We start from the raw sequence: 23,783 nt of genomic DNA, 5'->3' as shown, positions 1-23,783 counted from the left end.
ATCATCTGTTTTGGTGATACAGTATAGACAACAACCAGAAACCCCCTCAAGGATCCTTAACCAGTTTAAATTTGGAAGTCATCTAACATGTTCCCACTGTGACATACTTTATGAATAAACATGTAGGAAGATCATAAAATAGCTTATGGTTGTTCCCTCTGTTAAAATCAATAAAGAGCTTCGGTTTTCCTAAGTTTTTGTTTCATTGTTGTTACAAAAAAGCTGTATTTTTTTAATTTAAAGCTCAAATTAAACCTTTTAAAGACAGAGGTTTTAAACTGAATTCAATAGATCTGGATCACCCTTAAAAAACAATCAGTAAATCAATTTTATTTTCATATTTTCTTGATTCAGATGTTTTCCCTTCTTACCTATAATCAAAGTACCATAAGAAAGCAAGCAACGAATCACAAATTTATTTCTGGCTGCACTCTGGTGAATTATGGAGAAAAATCAAGGCACTGAAAATGCTGTTAACAAAATGTTCAACCTAATAGCTCAGTCCTTTGCTGTTGACTTGTAACATTTTTGAACTGCGCACAAAACCAGAACTAGCAGATGAAGTTTTCCATGATCCTTAGGAGTTACAGTCAGTTGTGGTGCCAGTTTTGCTCAGCATGCACTGTCAATTTACTGTATCTTTCAGGTAAAAACCTGCATAAGACCAAAAAAGAGCAACTGAAATCTCTGTGCACTGCGTAATGGTACAGAAAGAAGCCTTCCAGATTAGATCTGATAGAGCAGTGACTTCACAGTTTGGTTATCCACATGCTAAAGTGTCTGCTGTATTAGTTTTGGTATTAACTGTTAAATTATGGTGTGCTTTGCTCAGCAGGAATTGAAATGATCCTTTGCACTAGGCACACTGAACATTCATTAAATATAGTTTAAATATTTTTGACTGATCAACAAGTGCTGAATTTAGGGTTTTTTTGCTTTGGCCACCAAAGAAGCTAAAATCTCTTTTATTTTGTACCCATATCCTATCCACTCTAAAAGTATTTCTGAAACATCTGTGCAAAGATTACTCATACAATGAGTATGAATAGTTCAAGTGCAGAAAGATGTACAGTTTTCATGCTTTTTGAAATAAGGCAGAGTTCTGAATTTACTCTCCTCCAACTTGGGATCTCTGTTTTTTGTTGTAATTCCTTTTTTTTTTTTTTTTTTTTCCATAAGCAAATTACTTTGGGGAGAGATGTTTCTGTGCCAGCCCTAAAAAAGTAGTTTCTCCTATGTAGTCATCTTAACACAATTTGAACATCCTGACCAGCCCATGAAACCCTGTTCAAGCTCTTTTTTACAAGTGGCTAGATTTTCCTGCTTGCCCCAACACCATTTCTAGATTCCTCAAAGTCAGTTCAACCACAAAGTCAGCACAGCCTTCCTCAGAGATGTTGTAATTTTGGGTATGTGCCCGAGAACCTGCAGACTGTTCCACATATGGCTCTGTCAAAACCTGGCGCTTCATGGATTAACCATAATGTAAGGTTAGCTGTTCAAGAAATAGAAAGGCTTTGATCTCTGGGTAGAAATGCAAAGATTAAAAGGCTACTTAGAAAACTGAAGGAAGATTGATAAGATGGAAAACCTGGGCAAAGTAGCTGCTTTAAATTAACTCTTTCAAGCCCAAATCTGTCTCTCTTCCTCCCTTTATCCCTCTCAGTATACACCTAAGTATCCATTTGGCTGTCAATGTGGAAAAATAACTGATGTCAGATGATGCACTCTGGATATTATGCCAAATTCCAGTGACAAATCACACAACTATTGAAACAGATGATTAGACAGCAAGTAAATGCTGGGGTTGGGCTATATTGCTTGTCTTCTACAAGAGGTGCCAACTGCAAGTGTGATTCATAGCCAAGGCTTTGTGAAACTGATGTAGGTGTGCCACTGGAATGCAGTGAGGTGTGAGCAAGCCCTGCCTTTTGGCTGTGTCCAGAAGGGTAGGAGATATCTTGTTTGTTCATAGAGGAAGTGTTGGAATTTACCCAGGATTTGGTCTACAGAAGATGATCACACCAAGAGAAGTCTCTAGACATTGTTGAGTTGCCTATCAGGACCTGTCACTATTTGGCAGTTAACATATGATTTGTATATCACATGCAGTGAGCATAAAAAGAATATTTCAGAGTTGCACATTTGAAGCCAACAGTGCAAAGCAGGGAGGAAATTTTAAAGGCACTAATGAATGTCTCAAAAAAATCCTCAGTTAGGTAGGTCAGTGTCAGAATCAATCACAAAGTCTACTCTCTAGTCTAAATAGCTAGACTCAGGGAAAAAAACAAACAAATAAACAAACAAACAAACCCTAAAAATTTTAACTGAAGACTTTTGGGGAGCTTTTCTATTATTTGCAGCAACTGCAGTTTGGAGAAACACTCCTCCAGGCTTGTCCTTCTCAAACTGAGCAAAACCTGTCCTTCATAGTTAAGTGCAGTGCTCAATTAGAAAGTGCTATTAGCTGTAATATCTTGATATTATGCTTAATGTCTTGAGTAAACTAGAAATGAATGACTTAATCACAGCAGAACATCTAATACTGTCTTGTGAATGATTTGGAGGAAATAATTAAAATTTAAACTTCATTTGACAAATTGGACAAATGGACTGAAAGTAATTAGGAAAAATTTCCTGGTGTCAATTGTAAAATAGTACAGTTATGAAGGAGAACTCAAGTGAAAGTAGGAATAAGCAGGAGTCTTATTTCCTGCTGGTTTGTTTTTATGACTTAACTTGTTGGCTGTCAGGAATCAAATTCCTAAGTATCAGATTTTGTTTTCTGTTGGGAATCCTGGAAGTTTCCCTCAAGAGAAGTGGGCACCCACAAGTGCTGACAGTGTTTCTCCCTTGAGCATTTCTGTGGCATAACAGAGAGCAGGGGGAAATGAGCTACTGCTAAATGAGCTGGATCCTGATATTCACAAATGGCAAAAATCCTTTTTCAGAGAAACTGCTGCAGAGGGAATGAATACTTGATTCTACATTACAAATTGATTCTCAAGATGATTAAAAACAGAGAGGGTGTATGAGTCGCACATCTCTTCTGTTGTGGAGGTCAGTGAATTAAGATAATAATAAAAATACAGTTTTCAAGGAGTGTGTCCTACTGCAATCAAGCACATGATGCTGAAGAATTTATATGAACAGCAGACTCTGAACAGGAAGAGTAACTGTGAGGAACACAAAGGAACCTTATCAGATTTTCCTCTCTAAATGTCCTTGTACATTTTTAGCACAGTTTTGAATTTTCTAGGTAGTTTGCAGTATTTCTCTCAGGTGAGAAGTAGATTTGTTCACTGCTTCTCTCCATGTGAAACACAAGTGAAATTCTGGCCCAAATAATTCAATGAATCCAGGGTACTGCCTGAAGAGGATGAGTGGTTTGATTACCATCATGTTGGAGGTCTGCCGGAAGGCTGGATTTAGAACCTGTATTGGCTGTTTTCCCATCCCATGTAAATAAAAATGAGGGACATTATAAAATTGGCCTGTCTGTGATTGTTATCTTTGAAAGGAATTACTCCTTAAATTTTCCCCAGCTGTCAAATACTGGTCTTTTTAATTCTGTACTTAGTTAGAGATGACTGCTAAGATCCCTGTATCTAGAGCTCTTTGACAAAATGGGGAGATGAGAAAAAAAAAACAGGACAAACTTCCTAGTTTCTGGCACATTTGCAGACTGTTCACTTACTGTCTTTTTTTGTCAGTTCTCTTAGCAAAGGGACTATCTCCCTTCTCCTTTCCCATGTGGTTTCATGCCATAGCTGGCCAGTCAATAAAGGGTAATGGAGGACAAATATATATATAGCTTTATTCTATGCTATCACAAAAGAATATTTTTTCCTCTGCAATTTGCAAGACAGATTTTGAAATGGACAACACTCTACTACTAGCAATTCTAAAAAGTCAGTCACATTTATTGTTCTCACTATACTTAACTATCACAGGGTGTCTGAATTCTTTACGGTTATGAGCACATTCAATTATGTTACATTGAAAAAAATATGGACACATTTATTTTTTGGAAGTAACTGACCAGAAAAGAATCTCTTGTCAACAAACTCTCACACTGTACACCAGGCAGAAGAGAAGCCAACCAGAATTGAGGAACATGGGAAATAGAAATTCTTTGGATGTAGCACAATGGCTTTTGCCAACATGATCAACGGCAAGTGCCCACTGGGTCAGCCTAACTGAAGTGACTTCCCAAAACTTGCTGCTGCATTTATAAGAAGAGCAACTGTGGGAATCTAAACAGGGGTGGCCACACATCAGTACTTGTCGTAAGTATTGTTCAGTAACAGGCCAAACACACGTGAATAGTGTTCTTTATTGGCACCAAGATTGCTTTACATTAATATTTTCCCAGTTCACTTCCTTTATCAAATATTATCAAGAGATTGGGTCTTCCATATTAAACCATTGTACATATCCATATCAACTGGGTAATTCCTCAGAAAGGGGTATCCCAAATGGGTGATTTATCTATTATTTTCCTTAGAGACTACATGGAAAATAGCCTAGAGCAGCCTGATGGTGATATGCAGAGGGTTCCCCACCTGCTGCTCTCAGAGCACAGAAAGATGGCTAATTTCCATGTTAATGTGTCTGTGATAGGTACTAGGTATGCTGAATTTTCTTTTTCTTCTTCAAGCCCTATCTCATCAACCAACCAACTTATTCTTCCCAAGAAGTCCATGTTCTTGGGAAGTGGAACGGAAATCACTCAGAAATCACATCCCAAGAGAAAAGTATTTGAAAATACAGTCTTCAAAAAGCCATGTGCTCTGTAAAACAGATTTCTGCACAGTAGCACCAGACACTGTTACCAAGCACTTCTTGTAATCTGAAGAAAAGGAACAAAGAATAGCGAATGGAACAGCTCAGTTTTCTAGTGGACACAAATTTACATCCTAAACAACTTCCATATAAGTATATCCACCATTCTTCTGGTTTCATTTGGACCAGCGAAAGACACGTCGTGGGCGTAGGTGCTGTGAACTCAGTTCAGTGTTCATGGAGAACTGAACAAGCCTGGGGCAGGGGACCAAATTCTAGGAACTTCGGTTGAGGCACTGAAGGTTTATTCTAAAAGGTAATATAACTTTTTCCTCTTTTTGTTTTAAATGAAGACTTGTTCCCCTCTTCTGCCTTCCTCCTCTTCCGCCTTCCTCCTCTTCCCAATATTCCTCATGTATTTGAAACCAATTTGAAGGTGTTTTTTTTATAAAATACAGAAGAAGTAAGGATGTTTCCATTCTGGGAATAAACTCTTCAAATCTCAACTGCAAAGTAGGAGACTTGAAGAAAAAGAAATTAACTGGAAACAGTCCTTTAAGATGGAAACAATCAAGCAATCCTAACTAAGCAGTGGCCACTACTGTGTGTTGCAACTGCCTGGAGATGGTGCGAGTTACACAGGAAACCAATCCTTCAAAATACTACTTGTTGCAAAATAAGGAACAATTTAGAGGGAATTTATGAAGGATTAATTACCTTTAAGCTACACTTTCAACTTCACTTGATCTAGAACTCACTGAAGTAAATGGAAAGATCACACTTATGTTTATGACTCCTAGAAAAAGAGAAATTTTTGAAAGAATTCGATACTAAATTTTGCACAGCATCACTCCACTATTAATACTTGTTGCCTTGATCTGCTTCACTGCTAAAATAAGAAAGTGGAAGTTGCTGTGCTGTTGTTCCACTTAAGGTAATAGGTAGAAAGACATCCATGTTAAATGTAATTAGGTAATACAAATTAAGATGATTACATGTTCTATTGTCAAGATCATTCAAAGAGTTATTTGCCTTTGTCATTGAACAGTGCTGCATTAGTTCATGTAATCTGGTTAGAGCATTAGCACTAAGTAAATCCTATTGATTCAGCGGATAAAATGGACCTAAGTAATCTTTGTATTTTGCTGATTTCCCTTATATTAATTTAACGTTTAACTCAGTATACAAATTATCAAAGGAGAGGTGTTGACTAATTACACAATTTGAAGAAATAAAATAATGCATCGGAGATGTTGTGCTGATAAAAGCAGTTTTGCTGTACATTTGTAGTGTACATCAGTGCATTTTTCATACAAGTCATTACTTACATGGAAGCTGTGATAAAATAGAAAAACTGTGAATTCCAAGAAGACCAGTTTTCCCAAATTAATGCTGAGTGAGGAGACTCTTATTCCAAGATAACATTGCCCAACAAGTGCATAGCTAGCCAAAACAGAGGTGCAAGACATGTGTGGGATAGAAAGGAGCCCAGAGTAGGAGAAAATCACGCAATTTGCCCTAATTCCCACAGGCTGTGCATAAAAGCAGTGTTAAATCTGCCCTAACAAAATGAAGCTCTCATATCACTTCCCCAAGATCATTCCTCTTCTAATATTTCATTGTTTTCACTCACTCCATAGAAAACACAAGTAATACTTCTTTGTGACCTACACATGCTTTCTGAACTGTTTATGCCATGGAACTTCTCCCTTTGCAGTATTTTTTTTTTTTTTTTCATTTACTGTGGTTTACTTGCATGTTTGGAAATGAGGGGTAATTCTGCTCTGATGCAAAAGCTGTCTGAGATCAGAAACCCACATGCCACCTAGAAAGTTTGAGTAACACAACACTCTCTTGGATAATAACTACCAACTGTTGCTTTAGTGAGCAATAATGATGGCAATATGTGGTCCTGAGTCAGATCAAGGAAAGTAAGTAGAGAAGCTGCTGAGGTAAGGTTGGTGCTGAGAGAGCTGAAAGGCAGATGTCTGCGTTGTCAGGATTTATGTGTCTCGCCATCACTTGGCAGCAGATCCTGAGGAAAATTCACTGCTTACTTAGATGTCTCTACTACCTACCAAAGCCAGGTGGGATGAATCCAGGACTTAGATCTGCATGCAGTGCACTGCAGAATCAGCTTCTTTCTCTGGAACATGGAACTGTTTATAAAGAAATCCAAGCAGCTCTTTCAGTAGGGGCTGACATGATCCCGTTGCAGAATAGACAGGAACTTAATCTGGGGCAAAGGATTACAATTTGGTCTGAACTCAGGAAAACAGGCTTAGATCTGAATATCACATATCCCTAGTGAGTGTCCTTAATGCTGCATACCTGCTAGTGGTGGGACTGTTAGGGTTTTCAAATTTGCAAAGTTACATAGGATAAGAAAATTATTCTATGTCCAATTCTAGTCTTTAGTATTAATTAAGGATCTTCTGAAACTTTGAGACATAAAAAACACATGACCAGAGAATCTAGGTATCCATATAAAAAGAATTACCTTCTGCCTGAAATTATTTCTGTGCAATTCCACAGAAAAGCAGCAGTCACTCTTCCACACTAATAACCAATAGAGAACCCTGCCTTCAGTGGAACAATTTGATTAAAAAGTCTGGAAATGGAACATTATTAGTAAGTCTGGCTGATAAAGCAGTGCCCTTTGCAGAAAATGGTAGTTTAATGGATACCACTTTTTCACAGAGAAATCCATCTTTCATCGAGAAAATGATAAAACACCAGGCAGCAGTGCTGGGAGGCAGAGACAGGCCTCTAACAGGAAATCAGGAGAAGGAAACTCTTTGTAGTTTTTGCAGCACTCAAGGGCAAGCAGGTCAGCCCCCAGATCCTATAGCTCTTCAGGCTTGGAAGAGCCTGAAAAGATATCTACCGCTCAGGGTGGTGTGGTACTTTCCAAAGAAATTCCTTGACCTGCCTTTTTCTTTGCCTTGCCTTTTTCTTGGGAACTCCCTTGAGACAGTGTCTACCTGGCCAGTCCCAGGGACCGAAAAACCCCTTACCTCTAGAGTTACACCTCTGCAGAATCTGGCCCAGCCTGAGATAATCACAGCCACACCTAGATAATCACAGTATTCCCCCTACACATTCATATTCACATCTGTACCAGTGCCCATACCATGCATCCCTCATATGCAGCTTAACTGGAATTCAGGCTCTTCCTGCAACCCCTTAGGCCATGGTATTTGCCCCAGTCAGGTCTTGCATGGCCAGGTGGGTAGGTGGCCACGTACCTAGCGGTGGGGAGGAGCTGGGTGATGGGCACACCCCGCCTTGCACCATGTTGTACAGGGCACAACGAGGACCCTCGGATACCACCCGGGCTTTCAGCAGACAGGCAGTGAGCACAGAGCAGGAACATGGATGCAGCCTGTCACCTTACTATTCTGGTTTAATCCTGTTTTAAAGGGTGTCAGAGCACCCAGTTCCTCTTCATTTATTCTTCTGAGACATCAGAACCCATAGAGAAGCTCACACAAAATCTGTATGGATGGAAGCAGGCTCCGTGCTAGGCTGAGTGCTGTATGCCATTTGATACAGCATTTCCAGAGGGATAAATGACTGAACCAATCCAACAGATTCTAGTGCCTGACTTCTAGGGAAAGTATTCAGGCACATTATATTCGGAATACAAAAAACATTTCCTCCATGCTGTGAGATTATCTAAATAAGCCACATCAACTCTTCCTAATCATAGAGATGTGGTGTTATTTTTAAACTTGCCAAAAATTTTTAAGCCAAATGGTGTGGGATATTACAGTTACAGGGCCTCAAAAGAGTTATTTGTCTCTGTTTATTTTATTAAATATTCCTAGACATACCCTTAGGATGACAGATCAATAAGTGCCTTTGCGGTTTCCTGATAGAAGGCAGCAATTATTTTCTTCCATTACAATATAAGCATAACCCAATTTTGCTCATCTATCATGAGTGTAATGGTAATAAAGAAGCATCACTGTGTGTTTATTTTACTGTCACTTTATCTTTTGTTTTGGTGATCTTCTGTTTTCATTTCACATTTTTCCAACTGTTTGTGCTTTTCATTTGTTTGGAGTGGCAACCAGTTTGTTTTGCTTAAGACACCTGTTTGGAACATGGTGGCAAAAGCCTGTCCGTGGTTTCGCTTTTCCTGCAAGGTGAATGGAGTACTTTAGCATTTCACCTTAAATTACCTATAGAAGAATAAAAACCACAGACCCATTACAATATCTGAATTTGGATTTAATTTTTAGAGGTGTTTTTTTCATGGAAGTCAACAGTCATTGAAGTTGTGCAGCAGAAGAACTGAGCTCACAACTGTGTAGCATGTAAGAGACACAGAAAGGCTAAACAAAGCCTCATGATCTAACTAATTACAATTTAAATGTATAGTTGAGATTGTCAATATTAAATTCAACCCATCTTCCTCATTCGGAGAATCTTATTTAATTCTTGATAGGGGAACAGACTACTGGACTATGTCTGCAAATGACGCAACAACTGTCTCCTCATCTAAATATTCCCGTTTTGAGGAGTCCCACACCAGAGCTGATAGTGACTGTGTCAAATAAACTCTGTAAAAGCCTACATCCAGTTTTCTCTTCATTGTGGGTGAGAAAATTCCTGAACAGTGATCCACAATCCTCCACAGCATCTCCCTCTCAGATCCTTGTCCTGACTTGGGCAATAAAACCCCTTTACCTTGACTCCAAATTTTTCTTTTAATTTAAAGCCAGTTCTGTTTCCTCCTTGCTGTCGTTGAAGTGACAGCCAGCTCTTCACTGAAGGAAATTATTAGGAAGTGCTAACTGGTCACAGCTCCGTTGAGGTACATCTGATATCAATCAGATGCACGCTGGATTCGCTTTTCCTAACCCTGACATCAGCGAGTCCAGGCTTTGACTTATTCTGTATTTCACTTAAACACAACTGGAAATGTTTTCTTTTGATTTTATGAAGTTTTCCATGAGCACTGGAATAAGTGATGCACAGTTGTATCTGGATTTATATCTTGTGGTTGGTTGACTTCACTGTCCAATTAAGTTCTGACAGAGACTTCTCTGTCCCATGGGTGAGCAATACCTGCTTTGGTCCCTGCGAGTCCTTCTGATGTTTATAGAGGGTTTCCTTACACTTCATCAGTTTCTACAGCCTAAGCATATATTGGATCTGTCTCTGGGTTCACACCTGGATTCACATCTTTAAGATTTCTTATTATTGAGGTTGTCAGGACAACTAATGGAAAGACAGGCATACAACAGCATGACAAGTTAAAATTAATTCCTTTAGGAAACAAGGCTAAAAACTAACAATTTTTTTCAACCACATCAATATGAGGTGAAGTATTGTTTTTTTAAATACTTAAAATCTGAGAAGAATGAGTTGAGGAAGTGTTTGGGATGTTTTATTCTGGTTTATTTTGGTCTAATTCTACCTTTACCAGCCTCAGACTATATAGTCCTGAGGGACAGCCACAGTATTTTGGAATACCCAAAGTCCAACAAAATGATGTACAATTGTCTTGTGGGACTTTTTTTGATAACATGAAATGGCCCTCATCAGATACTAACTGTAAATTATCAGATCACACTCCCCTGCAAACATTGCTAAAGGCTCATTTTTCTTTTTAATGTTGAAGCTAGTGGCATTCCATATTCACTGCTGTACTGTTTTCACTGTGCTATGACTTAATCTCAGTGGTCAGTGCCTTTCACTTGCATAAGCGGTCTGTGGTTTCATTCTTTCAACATCAAAGAGAAAGATCATCTTGGCTACATTACAAAAATCAAGTTTTGAATTTTGCCAAAATAAACTCTGACAAACTCTTACAGTTTATAAAACCTTCCTTTTAAGTCGAAGGTGACTTATAAAAGGGAAAAAATGGGTTATGCCCTCATGTAGTTTTTTATAATGAACAAAAAGAGCCTAAGAAGAGTTGAAGGGTTTGGGATTTTTTTTTTTATTATTATTTTATCTCTAGCAAAATCAATGAAGACCAGAATTTACATTCCTGACACAAGCATAAACATAAGATATAATGGGATTTCCTCCTTCTGCCTGCTCCTTCCCCTCCTTCACCTTCCAACCTTGCAGGTCTATTTTACACATCTGAGAAAAACAGGTGTATGAAGGATGCCTGGCAATTTCTTGTCAATCTTGTTGGCTAGTTGAAACCTGAAAAAACTCATGGGACACTTTTCATTGGAACCCTAATGAGTCCTCTGGAATAAAGCAAAGAAAATGGAATGGTGGAATGGCAAAGTTGACAGTTCTGGTATTTTAGTGCTAAGCAAACAATCAGGACAGAAATTTCTAACTGCCTTTATGCCATTTAAAGGAACCACAAGAGATCACAGAAACATTTTCCCTTTATCAATTTAATGTAGCAGAAATCAGAGTTCTGATGACATTTCTTTAAAATGGGCAACTATAATAAACTGTCTGCAGTATAAGACATTCAGTTCTGATATGCAAAGCAGCAGCACACTCTGGAGAAGCTCTTGAAACAGGAAAGCACTTCCCAGCATGTGAAAAGTGGCAAATTATTCTGTCAATATTTTAATGCTGCACTTTGCTACAAAAAGATCACCTCATGAAACAGGTGTATAGGCAAGAACAGAATGAGATAAGTTAAAGGCCATGAGTTTTAAAGACAGTCAATCACAAATAAAATGGCCCAGCAATAGTGAAAAAAAAAAAAAGTACTTTCAGAGGAGAACAATGTTCATTGTTAAAAACTAAGAAAAAAACGAAAAAAGAAAAAAAGATATTAAGCCCTGAAATGAAACATTAGAACAGCAATAACACAGTGAAGAAAGGTAAGAAGTAACTGTGATGCATGTTTGCTAACTTCCTTTTAGTTCCTGAAAATTGCCTTCCTCCCAAAAAAAGGGAATAAAATGCTGGGTCTGTTGCTGTATCAGGATCTGCAGGCAGTGCCTACATCTGTGCTGAACACCTAGAGCCTGTGATAAGGAGCAGTCTGCCAGGTGCTGAGGCTGTTGTAATGGTGCTCAGACTGGGTCAGATTCCCCTCTGCCCCTCTGAGTGCATTCTCACTACCAGGGACTAGCCAGCATTAGGTTAATGGTTTGACCTGATGATCTTAAAGGTCTTTTCCAACCAAAACAATTCTACGGTTCTATGATTCTAAGCCAAACCAGGTCTGTAATGGGTGCTTTTCCCCAGACTCCACCATCTCACCCTGGCAGTAAAGAGCAGCCTTCCTTTTTCATGCAAGAGGCTCCCACCTCCAACCAGGGCATGTGACACCACCCTGCCCTGATGCCCTGTGTTGGGCAGCTGGGCTGAGGAGGACTCTGGTGGTACAGGGGTGATTAAGATCTGTGGTTCCCACTCTCACCAGGAGCCACCCCAACAACAGGGCATGATAGACTCCATCCAGCCCCAAATGCAGGTTGAGCTGTTGCTCTATCCTGACACAGGCTTCATCCCAGCTCCCATGACAGGTCTGGCTGTGCTTGCTAGTAGAGAACAGTGTGCCACCTCTGAGCTCCACTTTTCTTGTATTTGAGAAAAGAAAGCTCCCCAGATTGGACATTTAAGACCCTGCTGCATAAGAAGGACAATTCAAAGCTCTAATGTTTTGTGTTTCAAATGAAATGTTTAAAGTACCTGATTCCCAGAGTCTGTATTTCCTGTACAAGAGCTGACACCAGCACAGACACTGGCCAGAAGGGAAGACATAACTTCTGTCCTTTCTTCACTCATCATATATCAGGTGGTTGAAAAGCAGTGACCACCTGAAAGCATACTGTACAGAGAGGGAACCCTCACAACTGAGACTACCAGTATCCTCATTCAGACGCACTGTTCATAGACACTTCTTTCATTAAGAAAACTGATTTCAGTGGGACTGTTTATGTATCAAGCATGAGTAACTGTATTACAATCTGGCTCTTCATGGCATGTTCCAAACCAGCTCTTTCTTTTTTTTTTTTTCCAAAGAGGGCAGTGATTCAGCATTAACACAGTTTGAAATATGAGTGATATATTCAGGGACTCCTCAGTGCACATGGATATGAATGTTAATGAATACTTTTTTGAGATACTGAAAGACCTAACTGCCTAAATGTTCCATTTATCTGTATCACAGTCTCTCAAGAACACAGGAAAAAATGACTTACAAATACATAAATAAAAATACTTTCTTAGTACCATAAGGACCTTAGGGATTTTCACAGTCAATTTACAGGACCTAATTCTTACAGCAATGAATCATCAGCAATGCCAAATAATCTAAATGATCAGGGACTTACATTTTGTAACTAAAATTGAGGGGATGGCTACCCAGCAATGGAGTAGGCAAAAAGAGAACTGCAGTCCCAAAATGTAACAAATTAACTGTCACTTACCCTGTTCAAGCAGTATTTACTCTCTTTCCCATAAAAGTGCTGGAGACATTTCATATTCTGCTTGTCAACAATCTTGTTGAAGAACTCGTTGATGGTTCGCACGGAGACAGCGCAGACAGCAGATCTATTGGTTGGTTCGGAAGAGTCTGGTTTGCTTTGTGCAAAAACACCATAGAGAATATCATCGTTTAACCCAAGGCCCATTTCATGGGCTAGAGCTGCACCTGGCTTGCTTACGTAGGCAGCTTGCAGAATGTTGAACACCTCCTTTCGGATGGACCTCTTCCTCCGCTTTTCGGTAAAAATACACTCAAGAGGCATTTCCATGTAAGATCGCATCTCTGAGTCTAAAGTGCAGAAGCGGATAATTCTAGTGTGAAAAGCCTGAGAGTCAAGAGATTCTCTCTGGACAGTCAGAAAATAGACAAAGTGATCATTTTCAAAGGCATGGACATACCTAATTGGGTACGAGTCGCGGAACTGAGGAAGGATATCTATATAAGATTGATCTGTGAGAAATTCAAAACCATCCTGTGTTTCTTTTAACCTTCTAACTGATATTGAATGCAGCACATGAGGAGGCTGAAATGTAGATGTCACAGTATTTCCCACAAAGAAGTTGACAAACCTGTCCTTTTCAGTCACCAAAACTTTGGTTCCTAAAGTGCTCACAACACAGTCAGGACAATTATCTGCTTCTCCATCCACCCGAGGCGAATACATGCAGTGCACCTCGCTTTCAATGTCAGCAGGGTTGTCAGGGTGAATGATGTGACGGTGGCAGATGCCTCCAGACACGCTACCACAGCTGATGAGCTGATCATCATAATAAGTTTCTAAGAGCAGTGCCATGTTGACATTATCCTTCCATACGCTGTTAGATAAATTGGCTTTATCTCTGCAGTCTTCACATGGCATGCAGTCGGGGTTCTCCAGAATGGGTCCAGTCTTGTACACAGAAATGTTCTGGAGAGTTTCATTTAGTACATAAATCTTGTTGATTGCTCCAATATAAACATGATGCTTGTATAAAACTACATTCTGAATCGGTGTTTCTGCAACGAAGTTAGGAAGATCATATTTTACACTCAAATCCATCTCTGATTTTTTAGCTGCTTCTTTGCATTGTCCATGGCTCCTCTGCAGCAAGGCAAACAGGAATACGATAAACCCAGAAGGATATGCAGTAAAAGGCTTCATTGTCATAGAGCTAATCTGTCAAAATATATTTAAAGAGTGGTTATATTTCATAAACTAAAACATCAGTTCATCAGTCAACAGAAATATGTTTCTAGGCTGCACATACCAGCTGAACTATTTCAGTTTAAGAAGTGTTGTAATCTTGCTCAGTGTTATTAATAGTCTTGTGCTAGAAACTGCTATGATTACTGTTCTTCATGGGTACCCTTTTCACTACTTTCAGAACAATCACAGAGGATTTTCTCATGATGAATTTTGAAAGACCCCTTGGTGTGTTGTACAGTAGCAGAGATGTCTGCTTCCACACTGGCATTAAACCAGCTGCCTGATACAATTTAGAAGATGGTGCACAGGTAGCTGAAAGCAGATTGGGACACAAGTGCACACAACGCAGTTGCAGCACTTCAGTGCATGGACATTTGGCAAGCTCTTCAAGGGGCTGAGCTGGTTGTTCGCACAGCTGCTCAAAAGTAAGAAATAAGAAAGACTTAATGTGATGATCTGGGCTGAAATGGGCTTCTTTTATTCTGTTGGCATTTTTTATTTGACTTTTCTCCACCAGACCAAAGGAAGAAACCCCCCCCTCTCTCCCTCTAGATCCCCAAATCACTGTCTTTCATAAAGGCCCTGTTTGGAAAAAATAATGTTTTTTTCAGCCAGCTCCACTTCTTGGAATAGTCATTTTCACTAGTGTTGACAAGGTTTTGTAATATATTGTTAGAATATTTCATGAATCATGTGGTGCCTGGCATGTACAAGTTTTATTTTAGACCCGGTACCACAGCAGTAAGTCACTCTGGTGAACCTTTACAAGATACAGGCATATCACTGTGTTGTAAACAAAGGGGTATCAAGTGACCCACAGCCATTAACCGATGAAATAAAAAAACCTAGCACTTTCCTTTTTTTTTTTACTTCTCCACATAATTGTTTGATGTGGCTTGAAAAACCAAAGGCAGATGACTAGTGTGATATTTCACCCCCTCTGAAGATCAATTAAATGAACTGTGGTTATGAGCGTTTCGGTGCAGTGTCCACGCTATGCCCTGTGACACCAGAGATTTTCTGTTCGTGTCATGACACAGTTGTTAAGCCAAATTTAGATTCTTCATGGAGAAAACAATTATGCATTCTAACAGCAATATGATACTATACTTTGGGAAAATACTTATCGTTTGGCTATAGTTAAGCAATTCTTGCTAACAGAGAAATGCTTATGACCACTGAAAGGACTTAAAATAGACAACTTTGACAATTACAAACTAATAATAGGAATCTATACTGACTTCTTGTTTCATTATGACTTTACACAAAATTAAAGATGCTCACAGACTAGAGCTGTTTCAGCTATGTATAAACTCAGTGTTTTCACTAGATTGGTTAAAACAATCCATCAATAATCTCCTGTGTGCCTTATAACTTTTTATTTCAGCATCCACTGAACTCTTTTTGTGGCTTACCTCATTAATTACACAAAAAAATAGGTTTTGGAAACAAAGAATTGTTCTTCCTCCCTGTTATCTTATAAGAATCATGATCAAGACCTGGGGATAAAGTCAGAAACACAGCCTACTTGCAAGTATTAGCTGGTAAGAACAAGTCACACTTCTGGTATTGTGAAATTAAAATCTTCCTTCAAATCAACATTTTCTGATATTAATTAGTGACAACAGAATCCTGGAAACAAACCAAACATAGATTTGAGTTTATAAGAAAATGAAAAAAAAAAAAAAAGCAGGGATATTGCTATAATTAGAAAATAGCACCAGTACACAGTGCTGATTTCTGTATTGCATATGTCAGTAAATGTTCTCCTCCTCTGAAACTTCTGAAACTTCTTGCTATTACAGAGTTTTGCCTTCTCTGTGCTGGGATGAAACCAAGAGCTTCCAAAGTTTGTGCAAAACACCCAGAAGCCACACCCGATCCAAGAACAACCCTTTCCATGACCCTGCCTCACAAAGGTCCTGGCAATGGGAGGAGCAGGAGCCTGGTCTGTCTGTCTCCTTCCAGCTGGTGCTTCCAACCAAGAAACTGCTACAACTGATACATTCCTGCAGACTCGCTTCTGACATGTCAACATGTTCTGACAAATACTAGATTAAGCAGAAAATTCCAAAAGTGCTCTGTTTCTGACACAACACGGAGGCAGGTATATTGTTTACTACAACAAGTTTAAACCCACTTAACAGAGGCGGCACTGCAGTGGAGAGAGAAAACACTAGGGGGAAAATAGAAGAGGATGCAGATGAAAATGATCTACCACCAATACGGGAAAAAAGCTGAAAGGTTACTTGACAGGCATCTACCTTGTTACAGTATATTCTGTGCTATGTACTTGTCTTAATACATTCCCAAATAGATTTCCCAACCAGTATGCCCCTCAGCCTTCAGTTTACAATCCTTCCCATTCTTCCAGCATCTGAAAAAGAAGATCCCTAGCTGTCTAGCAGTAAAAAACCCTCACTGCAGAGGGATTTAGAGCCATAAATAGTCTGACTTAGTGTTTCCCTCAAACCACATCTTGGGATGTGAGGTCAGAATCCTCAGACAGGCTACTGTCTGCCTACATGCAGTTGGTGAAACAGCATTGGTTTGAATCTGTGCTCTGGAGACAGAAAATTCCTCCTTAGGCTCCTTTAGCAAATGAGATCTGAAGCAAAAAGCTTAACAGCAAGAGCAAGGGCGGGATTCAGTGTAATGCAAAGGATGCCAAGAATAATAGGTACTGTATTTCACCACTACAGGAAGGAAAATATGAGCAATAAATGAAAACCAAGTCATCTTACATCTTAGCTCCATCATTGTGTCTTCCTTTGTTTGGTTTCTGAGGTGTTTCAAGCATTCTCCCATACAAAAAATCTACTGAGTCCCACTTATAGGAATCTCAGGCTTAGATTTATGGGTAGCTTAAGGTAAGATGGCTCCCCTACAATGCATGTCTCTACCACACTGTGTATCTTTCCTCAAGGCACCTGAAATCAGAAGACACACGTTCCACTGTGAGACATTTATAGCTTAGGGAGGACATAGGAGTTATGTGGAGAGCACAGTGTGCAAATCCTTTTTTTAGGTATTTGGTTTTTTTCAAAGTCCTCGCATGATACATACTCTACTGTTACTCAGTGAGACTCTCATGATGTTTGGTGCCTCTTTTTATCTGTATTTGACCCACAGACTTTCTCTAGTACACTGCTACAGCCTGCATTACAAAGTTGCTTTTTTATAAAAAAGCAGACCAGCTCATTGCAAACACGGGAAGTGGGAAAAGTTTGGAGAATTAAAAATTTTGTCCCACCTCTCTTCAATGGTCCAATAGTCCCCATTCTCCTTAGCACATACTCATATGTAATTTCAGTTGAACTTAAGCAATTAAAGAGTTTTGCTGAATTAGAACCAAAATACTTACGTTAAAAGATACACTTTTTGAATGCAGGTCAAAGAACTGGTTGCTGGCTATCAGTTGCAAAAGGAAAACAAGTAAACCCTCTGTTCCTGTACTTGGTTTGGATGATGCATGCTGTTCATTCTTTTGTGACCTTTCTGTGACTTGTGTCTTTCATGTGTCTACAGAAGACTTGTAAGCTTTGACTGGTGATAACTATCAGCAAGCAATAGCTGTGGATGGATTATTTCTTTTGTAAGAGATATTTTCAAAGCCTGTGTCATGATGTGCTCATTTTTCCATCCCTCAGCAGACTCTAGCTTGTATAACTGATGAGAAAATGGATTTTGATCAACCATTGCAAGTGGCTAGCAATGATGTGTCATATTATTGTGCCTGGCAACCTCAAGTGCTATTGCCGATGCTTCTCACCAGGCTTGGTCTTGAGTGTTTGTGCACAATTAAGAGCTTCCCAATGGCAATCTTTTTCTACAAGCTCCATTCTCCCTAATTACAGCCTGGGTGACAATTTGTAAACATTGAACATCATGCCTCTTCTTCACACTGTTTGCCCCCATACTGACAAGTCAGGCCTGGCCTTATTTGTAGAACAATGTTCAAGCTGTCATACGCAAGGAAGCCAGACAGCAGTCATGCCTGTTTTTCTAGCCCTCATTTCAACAACTTGGGTCCCATCTACCTCTGATCACAAAGCACTCCATGGATCTGCACAAGCTAAGACAACACACTGTTGGTTGGTGCATCTCATTTTGCCTTGCTTTATTTCAGAAAGTGAAATAACAGGGTCCTGTGTATCCCACACAGAGCATGTTTATACAAGAGCACATTTAGTCCTCAAATAGGTCATTTTAGGTTAGGTAACAGCAGAGCTATGTTAATTCACATTTCACAAACTGATGACAGTGAGTGGTAGCCTTTCCCTTTCTTTAAGGAAGTATTTGATAGCCTAGCTTTTTTTTTTTTTTTTTTTTTTTTTTTCCTCCAGTGGGATAGTACATCTTGTTAATATGGGCTCTGACAGACTCGTGGTGGCAAATTTATATAGGATAACATTACTGATTGCTGCTCTTGATAGTTCAGTTTGCTTTACTATCCTGGACCAGTATTTGTGCCAGTTCATGACCTTATTCCCTGTGGATCAGATGTCCTGCCATGATGAAAGTGGCATCATTTAACAGGACAGGGCAACTGAAAGGGGGAGATGATAACAGCTCCATCCATCCACCTTGAATGTGTGGTTGCAAATCTGTCACAGCACTGGCATCAGCTTCAACAGATTAAGCTCACACAGGATGTGTCTTCATCAGACTTTTCAATTAACTGATTGCATCTGTAGGCAAGATTGGTTATATGTAAAATGCTTATTGAGGTTAACCTATTTTCTATGTCCACAGATTAAAATTTTTCTGAAGTCAGAATTGCTAACCTGCATTAGCTATCTTGAGTTAAAATAACAGAGAGAACAAGGAAATTTGAGAAAGTCAGCAGTAAACAGAAAATTGATCCCTGAGTTCAATTCAAATGGCTAATCTGAGTTAAAATCCATGTTCTCTTGTCTTCACTATTTAACTCTCATTTAGGTTACCCATCCTAGTCAGGACACAGGAACATAACTGTACATGATATGTACACTAACATTATGCATTTTCTCAGTGCAGAGTCACAGGACTTAGTACCAGTGATTTAGGTAATAAATTCATTCATAACAGAGCTGGGAGGTTCCTGTGGTACTCCAAGCGGTGCGTGTGCACGCAGATGCCTGATGGGCATTGCCTAGGCAATTGCTGGAGGATCTACCATTACCTAAATCCTCTACATATCCAGTGCAATCATGTGTGTCAGAAGAAAATGCTTTCATTAGCATGTTCAACTGATCTGTAAGCCTTTTCTTACAATATTCATTTTTTTTTTTTTTAAATAAAGTAATTAAATTCTCCCTGCATAAAATATACTCTTTAATATACATGGCCAATTATTGGGTCCAATATACCATTATAATTCACAGCAGCCATCAGTGGAAGCATTTTCATTGCCTGCCAGGTTTATTTTTAACAGGCATTAAAACACAAGAACACTAATCTCTCCTTTGCAGTGGAGAAGATGTTATTCTTATACTCATTTTGCATTACATTTGTACGTGTCCTGCAGTGCCATAAAGTATAGTGTTTTCTTTGAAACTTGCTTCAGATCTTAACATCTTAAAGCCAACTCACATCTTGGGTCTGCAGCACAACTGGATTTATTTAATAATTTTTTGTTGTGATGGGCTACAGTGGCACTACAGATTCTTTCATAATGAACCTCAGCAAGCACTCACTGATGTATTACGAATGAGTGGAGCAGATCAAAAGCTCTATGTTGCTTAAAAAGACTAATTTAAAAGGTGTTATACAGCATTTGTTGGGATTCAGGGAAATTTCTAATGTAAGGAGGTGGTACTCATTCTAAGGGCTGAGGAATCAATTCCACAAAGAATAGGAACTAGAACAGAAGTTAAAAATATACAAAGAATAATTAAGAAACAGGCACAAAATACCCACAACAAGTTAGGTCCTTCTTTGTTCATGCTCATATTTCCAGGTGGATTTGGACATTTAAATACAGGAGGACAGCTTTTCACATCTGGTTGCATAAGGATAGGAGGATTTTTAAAAAATATATTATGTTTGGTGATAGTAGTAAAACAGAAAGTAAACTTTTAACAATACACCACTATTGATCCACTGCATTCACTTGAAATGCAAGTCAGCAACTGTGGAGCTTCATTAACAAAATACCTGTGATGCTATTGTGACTTTTTTACCACATTGGCACTAAAACAAATCTGGTTCTATCCCAGACTTAAACTTGGCTTCTGCAGCAAATAATTCAGCCTGACAACCAGCATGGAAACATCTTATTCAGTCCAAATAGAAAAGGAGCTGTATGGGGGTAAAACAACATGTTACGCTTGTTATTGTACATTGGTCTTCTGTTTCAGGTGACTGAATATGGAGATATTTGGGCTTCACTCCTAATTTTTCACATGTTTGGACAATCTAATCTCAACACATTTTCCCTGCATATGCAAAGCAAAGACCTTTCTTGACTCTAGGCAATTGAGGTAAATGCAGACATGTGCCCTGGTTCACCAAGGAAGTCATACAAGCTCAGGTAAAGACACACATCCTTTTTACCTGACAGTAGAAAAAAGCAGTTTTCTTGTATTTTTTAGTTGATCCTGTTGATCAACTTTTTGCATGAGTCTGAGCATTCTGTGGTTGTCTGTACAGAACAGGGACAGTGTAATTTCCCTGGAATGTAGTTCCTCCTTTCGTAAAGAGCCAAGTTGGCAAACCTGGCTGCAAGCAGAGTTTTAGCTCAATTCCTTTAACTACTTTCAGCACGTACTTAGATTTTCTACTTTACACTTCATGGTTATGACATCTATCTACCTGAATTCCTGTATTGAAATGCAGAGCAGGTTTTGGAAGCCTTTCCTGTCTTGTAAAGCTAACAGCCTTCCATAGTGTGATAATTAAAGGAATGCCATGGGTCATAGAATGAAAAAGATTAAGAGGTAGATAGCCATGAGTAGCCAAGACAGCATACAGATCCGATCTAAAGGTTCTAACAGCAATTATGAAAGATCTTGATGCAGGGCACTTCCTGCAGTTTAATTGTCAGTAGCTGCTAATAGCTCTTAGGAGCCCCCAAGACAATAATTCTTCATAGCCAAACATTAATCTCTTAAAAAAAAAAGGAAAGAGTTGTGTACATCAATAGATAGTGAAGATAAAGTACATTACATGAGAACTGTAACAAAGGGTCTATATGCACACCAAGTTATCGAGGTTTTTTGAACGCCATGGTAAATACAAGAACTATAATAATAACAGCAACTAAAACCCAACAAGTTTCTGAATTCCTCCAAGGTGTGGCACAAATACCTAGGTTACCAAGCAAAAGTAATTGTGCTGGCACTGTTCTTCCCTCTGAAAGAACTAGCAGGACAGTGTCAGGAAACAGCTTTCCTGCTCTGTGGGCGCACATAAAACATGTCACCAGTGCAGGGACTTCACCCTCCTCAGTCAATGTGTCTCAGCGAGTTGCAAAGCAAATTAGTGACAAAACTTAGGGTCAAGGATTGCTGATATATTGGTGATGCCTTGCTTGATACACAGCTTGTCGAGTCAAGAAGTCATGGCCAAACTTCGCGCAGGGTCCCAGCAAGATCAGCACATCTGTAGGAGTGAGCAGGGCCTCCAGATTTGGAGAGCTTGCCCAAGGGCTGGAACAAGACTGCTGGGGGCTGCCTTATCCAGGCACTGGAGAAACTGGGGAAAAAAAAAATGCCTGTGGACCTGTGATGGTACTGCACAGAGGCCTTTAGGTTGCCTCCAAGCCCACTCCTTGCATCTAGGAGCTTTGAGAGGCTGCTGAACTGGTCTGTCCTGGCATAGACCATTGACATGATACTGTGATTTGTCCACATGTAGTATATTTTAAAGCAGACTGTACTCCTGCATGCCCAAGCTGGCTCCACAAGCAGTATAACCATGATGTGTAATGTTGTGTCTGAGAGAACTACAAACACTGCCTCTATGCAAAACTAACTCAGTAGCCTTTGCCCTAGGTAAATTCATGGTGCAAACCCTCAGAATGGCTACAGAGAAAATGGAATTGACTGTATTTGTAAACCACCTATTGAAAGCAATGAAGTCTGTATTTATGTCTCAGCTTAGCAGAACACATCCTTTGTCTGGTACCAAAGTTAATAACCTGATGGTCTACTTAGCTTCATAGCAGCTTTCTGATAATCAAACAGGAGCAATGTCAAGGATAGTGTTCATTTCCCATCTGTGTTTGGTTAGGAGGTTGTGACCTTTTATTTTAATGCTGACCTTGCTTTTGTCACTGCAAGTTGATGTTATTGCAATGCACTTTAACTGATGCCCTACTTTCACTCAGTTTAGAAACTGAGTTAATGATGGCTCACTGGCATGACGGCTGCCTTACTGTGAACCTGTGATTCATGATCTGCTTCCAAGAACTTTACAGTATTGGTGTTCATAAATCCCGAAATGGCCTGGGACCAGCCTATCTGACATCCTGGCTCTCACCAGAGGCAACAGTGTCACAGCTGCAATCAGCGGAGTGGCTGATCTGGAGCAGCCTCAGCTCCTGTTTTTTGGCAGATCTCCCTCAACAAAGGTCTGTCAGCCACAGCTTTTATTCTGAAATATTGTGCTGACCTTCAGATGATGCTGAAAAACTCAATAGTTTGAAGAAAGTGTTCAGGGATGGCTGAGTGGTCTAAGTTGTTTCATGCTAATGAGATGATCTTTCTTTCTTTCAGAATGGATTTTTCAGTTGCTTCATTTACTTTCTTTCAGCCTTTCCCCCCTCCTCTTGGGGAGACCTGGGGAGCTTAAATGTGCAATCACTGTTCTCAGGGGTTCTTGTTTATACAGGGTCTGATACCAGGTTTTAGACTTGTTCAGATTCCAGAGTGCCTCCTTTGGAAAGCTGGAGCCAGATTCAAGGAGTCTGTGAGATAAGCAAAGAGGCTGTTTCCAAACTTCAGACAGTATTTACCTTTCTCATAGGGGTGACATGAGGATAAATTAGCTTGTTCTTACCAAACACCTCCAAAATATGAAGGGCTTAGTATCAGTGTTTAAAACAGGCACAGCACAGAAAGACAGCTGTAGGATGGTGCCTGCCATAAGGGAGTTTATTTAAAACCATGGTCTTCATCCCCACATGCTGGCCAAGGTTGGCCACAGGTCTGAGACTAGGGCTTGGCTCTACATCCCTTTAGGGACATGGTTTAGTGGTGGACTTGGCAGTGTGCTACGTTAATGGTTGGACTTGATGATCTTAAAAGTCTTTTCCAACCAAAATAATTCTATGATGCTAAGATTCTCTCTGCCACCTGCCCTCCCTTGGGTCCAGGTGGCCTCTGCCAGCACTCCCCTGCCATGAGAGATCCAGCATTCACCTTGCTCTCTTCCTCCCATCCAGGTGGGAAGATGCAGACA

General features: G+C 39.6%; 1 protein-coding gene across 1 annotated transcript in view; it reads right to left on the bottom strand.

Annotated features, from left to right (window-relative positions):
* The window catches only part of MET (MET proto-oncogene, receptor tyrosine kinase), a 91,239-nt gene that overhangs the window by 57,119 nt on the left and 10,337 nt on the right, over positions 1–23,783 (bottom strand). The window contains exon 2 of the mRNA XM_051617152.1: positions 13,155–14,369. Within this exon, the coding sequence (XP_051473112.1) occupies positions 13,155–14,360 (1,206 nt within the window). The 5' untranslated portion in view covers positions 14,361–14,369. The remainder of the gene's footprint in view (positions 1–13,154; positions 14,370–23,783) is intronic.

This window comes from Apus apus, chromosome 1 (assembly GCF_020740795.1).
Source record: "Apus apus isolate bApuApu2 chromosome 1, bApuApu2.pri.cur, whole genome shotgun sequence".
In the NCBI taxonomy this organism is placed as follows: Eukaryota; Metazoa; Chordata; class Aves; order Apodiformes; family Apodidae; genus Apus; species Apus apus.
This window is presented reverse-complemented; position numbering and strand designations above follow the sequence as displayed.